Here is a 4,817-nt window from a genome sequence, read left to right on the forward strand (position 1 = left end):
GGGCTGGCTGGCATGTGGTGCTGGGGGATTAAAGCGCAGTCCCTGTGCTTTGCTAAGCTTGTTCTAAGTAGGTGCTTTAGACCACTGAGCAACTACTTTGAAGACAATAGTGTGCAATATAGCAACTATTGTTGAATTCCTACCATCTTGTTTCTTGAAATTCTGTAACATATGTAATGATTTTTATTATATTTTACTTTCTTTAAAGGTCCTCAACTGGTTCTCTGGTGTTCTTATCTTTTCTGTCTCGTGGGCTCTTTTCTCTGTTTTCTAGCTTCTAGTTTTTCTGCCTTTGTGTGTAGAACTTCAAAGGTCTTTAGTCCATGTTGTTTTCAAAATATTTCTTTCAGTACAATCTGGATTTACCTTGAATTTTGTAATTCACCTATTTTCTCTAAATAGTCTCTGAATTTCAGGCTTTTAAGTTCATTTTTTTATTGTTTGGGATAATAGTCATAGTTTTTTCTCTATATATACACAAAATAAACTGATTCTTTCCATGTATCTATCAAAAAGTACATTGTTTCACCAAGCATTTGTGAAATTATCTTTATTATACATTTATTTTGTCCCTGAACATGATTTGTCTCCTATAAGTGGTCTCACATTCATCTTTGGATCTGACACTTGACTCTGTTTGTCTGCTGACTGGGCTTCCCCTCTCATCTATGGTTTTAGTATGTCCCTCCAAATGTCACTTAATAGTCCTTCAGAAATGCCATCTGCTCCTCCATTGAACAATACAGTTGTTGTTCTTAATGGATTGTTTCTCCAGAGAAAATAAGAGTAGAAGGCCATCCCTTTATCCTGAAGTTCTTTCTTTCTTTCTTTCTTTCTTTCTTTCTTTCTTTCTTTCTTTCTTTCTTTCTTTCCTTTTTAATTTATGTATGTGGTACAGGGTCTCATTAGGCAGCTCAGACTCATAGTGATCCTCCTGTTTTCAGCCTTCCCAGAGATGGGATTACAAGTGTGCGCCACCACTCCTGGACTTTGTTGCTAGCTCAGTGTACCCAGGGGCTGGGCCAGTGCAACATGCCATATAAGGTAACAAACACCAGTTCTGGAGCTTGCCTAAGCAGGTGCTTAGTCTGCTGAGCTGAAAACTCTTGAGAATAAAAAAAATCAGGAAGTTATCACAGTGTGAATAGAAGTCCTACTTTTCTAGGAATTACTTAGTAGAAAGATTGCATGTGTTAAGTAAAAATGATATTATATGCATTATTTTCCTAATACTGTCATTTTATTTATAATTCTATGAGGTCATTAGAATATTCTGAAAAAAATCTGGAAATAACTGTAGCATAGTCTAGTATGCCTTTCTGATTATAGTGTTTCCATGGGAACTACCTTAATTTCCCAAGAAGTCAATTCAGGGAGATCCTGACCATGTAACAACAGTATTAACAATATTAATAGCTTGAGTAAGAGACCATAGTTATGTATTTCAGACTGGAGAAGCATTCTTCTTTTGTTGCGTTGCAGTGTGGGAGCTCTCAACTTCTTTTCATAATAGTTAATGTTTGTGGACTCTGCATATTTTAAATGTGTGTGTGTGTGTGTGTGTGTGTGTGTGTGTGTGTGTGTGTGTAGGGAATGTGGAATAGCAACAAATGCAATCATAAGTACACAATAAATAATAGCAAATTTTAAAAACCATGTAATTGATGCATGAATGACACAAAAAGCTATGAATGTTTAATGCATACAAATTGAAGTTTGGAGGTAGGTACATCAACACATTAAGCCATAAACGTATCCAAACCTCTAAAAACTTCCATTTAGCATCTTTATTATTATTCTGTGAAAAAAAAAATGCATAAGATTTTTACAATTAGTGAAGTTTTAAGTATTTAGTAAGCATTGTTAAGTATACCTGCTGTGCTATATGGCTCTTCAGGATTTGTTTATCTTTTAAAACTAAAACTTTGTGCCCTTTGGTAAATAGTTTTTGTTTTTTGTTATTTTTGGGTTTTTTTCTTTATACTCAGTGTAACCATTTTCATTTTTTTCCATAATTTTATTGAGAAACAAATAGCAGTAAAACAGTTTCAAATCAAATTGGTAGGACAGTTTCAATAGGTAAGTAGTTTTTATTCAACATAAATCTTCATTTTCTTCTTCTTGAAAAGTTAATACAGTTCTGAATACTTTTATAAAGATAGATTAATGAATATAATGTATAAAAGGACTAAATCTAATCCTGACCTTGTCCAAAACCCTATTATTTTCCACTAATTAGGCCAATTTTTATTGTAACTTCAAACTCTAAAGAGGGATATTTACCTTCCTTGAAATCATTATCTGTTTTTTTCATGAATATGTCCTGTTTCCCTGGAAGGTTATTGTACAGTGTTGTCTGTCTGGCAAGAACATGTCTCATGTGAAGGCAGCCTGTGTCATGTGTGGCTACCTGAAGCTGCTGCCCATGTTCTTCATTGTGATGCCAGGAATGATCAGCCGTATTCTGTACACAGGTAAGGTATACACCAATATCTCTTATTTAAGCTTAAGTTCTATATGTTTTTAAAATATAGCAAGATAGGAATAAATTAGAAAATGTATACACCAATATCTCTTATTTATGCTTAAGTTCTATATGTTTTTAAAATATAGCAAGATAGGAATAAATTAGAAAAACAAGATTGCAAAGAAGTAAAGGCAGATGTCCAGATGAAAGAAACCACTTCTATGGAGAGAATTAGAGGCAGGAACATTCATTGTATTTGGTACTGTTTGTATATGTATTCTGTTCTGTTGGTTTTCCAGGATTTGAGACAGTGAGTTCTAGTTTCATGAATGGATTTACTTTAATGTAGTCTAGAAAATATCACAGAAGATTACTGGCAACTGAGTTAAAGTTGGACAAATATGAATTCTCAGATATGATTGAGTTTGATGACATATTTATTTAATCAAAGTCTTTAAGATGCTTTCTAAACTTTTGGTCCATATTATGATGATTTAAATATGAAATGTTTCCCAAAGATTCATGCATTCTGTTTAATATAATATTGAAACTTACTCAGGACAAATCAGGTAAGAGAAAAAAAAAGAGATGCAAGTAGAAACAAAGAAGTGAAATTATCTAATTGCAGATTATATGACTATTTACATAGAACAACCAAAAAGTACACCAGAAGTCTTATAAATATGATTAACAAAACCAGCAAAGTGACAAGATAAAAAAAGCAACACAAAAATTCAAGAGCATTCCTGTACACTAAAAAGGAGCCTAAGAAAAAACCAAAAAATCAATTGCATTCCTCATAATTTCAAAAATAACTAAATGCACAGTAATCAATCTAACAGAGGCAAAATCTTCTGTGCTGAAAATTATAGAATGATGAAGAAAGAAAAATGAGAAAATCATTAGAAGAAGGAAAGACATCACTTATTTATGGATCAGAAGAATCAATGTGAAAATGGTACCATTACCAAAAGAGATTTATATGATCAATGCAATTCTCATTAAAGTGCCAATATCATACTTCATATACTTCATAGAAACTGGAAAAAACCTATTTTGCAATTCATAAGAAGCCATTAAGATACTCATATTATGCAAAGCAATGCTGAGTAAAAATCCAATCTTAGAAGGATCACAGGACCTCAAGCTATACTACAAAGCCATAGTAAGAAAAACAAAAATGAAACTGAATCTAAAAAGACATAATACCAATGGAATAGAATAGAAAATGTAAAAATGAACACATCTAATTTTGAACAAAAGAGTCAAAACAAACTGGAGAGAAATGAGGCACTTTAACAAGTAGTGCCAGGAAAACTGGATTTCTCCATGCAGCAGATTGAAACTAGATTCCTACCTCTGACCCAGTACTAAAATTATCAAAATGGATCAAAGACCTAAACATAAAGCAGAAACTTGAAACTCCTACAAGATAATATAGAGGAACTACATGGCAAAGGCACTAGCAATGACTTCCTGAATAGGATTACTAAAGAATAAGAATTAATATTTAAAACTCAGCAAAAGAGATCCCATCAAAATAAAAAGCATTTGAAAATAAACAGAGTAAATAGAGACCCACTAAATGGGGGAAATTTATAGCCAATCCTCAAAGAACTAATATTTAGAATATATAAACAAATCAAAAAATTCACACCAAAACATAAAATAACCAATATAAAAGAAGGCTAATGAATGAAGAAATACTTCTAAAAGACAGAATTCAAATCACAATTAGTATCTGAAAGTACATTTTAGCTATTACAGGAATGTAAAGCAAGACTACATTGTGGCTTCATCTCATACCAATAAAAGTGTCTATCATCAGGAATATGAAATGGAATAGATCCTGACCAGAATGTAGGGGAAAATGAACCCTTCTAAGCATGTTGGAGGGAGTGGAAGGTAGTATAATCATGATTAAAATCAGTATAGAGGGGCTAGGGAGATGGCTCAGTAGAATAAGTGTTTCTCTGCCAAGCACAAGGGTCTGAGTTCAATCCCTGGTTCCACAAAAAAAAAAAAAATCAGTATGGAAAGTTCATGAAAAATTTAACATTGAAATGACACTTGATGGAGTTGTACCTTTCTAAGTATATCCATACCCATATTCATAGTTGTACCATGCACACTATGCTAGCTTAAGAAACAGTCTTGACGTCAATAAAAAATGAACAGGTCAAGAAATATAGACACAACAGAATAGTACTCAGCCATAAAGATAGATGAAATCATGTCATTTACAGGAAAATGGATAAAATTAGAGATCATCATTTGGAAATTAAGCCATATTCAGGAAGTTAAATATTACATACTTTCTCTTACATTAAAAACCAAATAAATAAATAAA

General features: G+C 32.5%; 1 protein-coding gene across 1 annotated transcript in view; it reads left to right on the plus strand.

Annotated features, from left to right (window-relative positions):
* The window catches only part of LOC101561781 (solute carrier family 5 member 4-like), a 134,560-nt gene that overhangs the window by 87,860 nt on the left and 41,883 nt on the right, over positions 1-4,817 (plus strand). The window contains exons 9-10 of the mRNA XM_004645553.1: positions 2,339-2,479; positions 2,767-2,777. Of these exons, the coding sequence (XP_004645610.1) occupies positions 2,339-2,479; positions 2,767-2,777 (152 nt within the window). The remainder of the gene's footprint in view (positions 1-2,338; positions 2,480-2,766; positions 2,778-4,817) is intronic.

Source organism: Octodon degus, unplaced genomic scaffold (genome assembly GCF_000260255.1).
Source record: "Octodon degus isolate 3935 unplaced genomic scaffold, OctDeg1.0 scaffold00230, whole genome shotgun sequence".
Classification (NCBI taxonomy): domain Eukaryota; kingdom Metazoa; phylum Chordata; class Mammalia; order Rodentia; family Octodontidae; genus Octodon; species Octodon degus.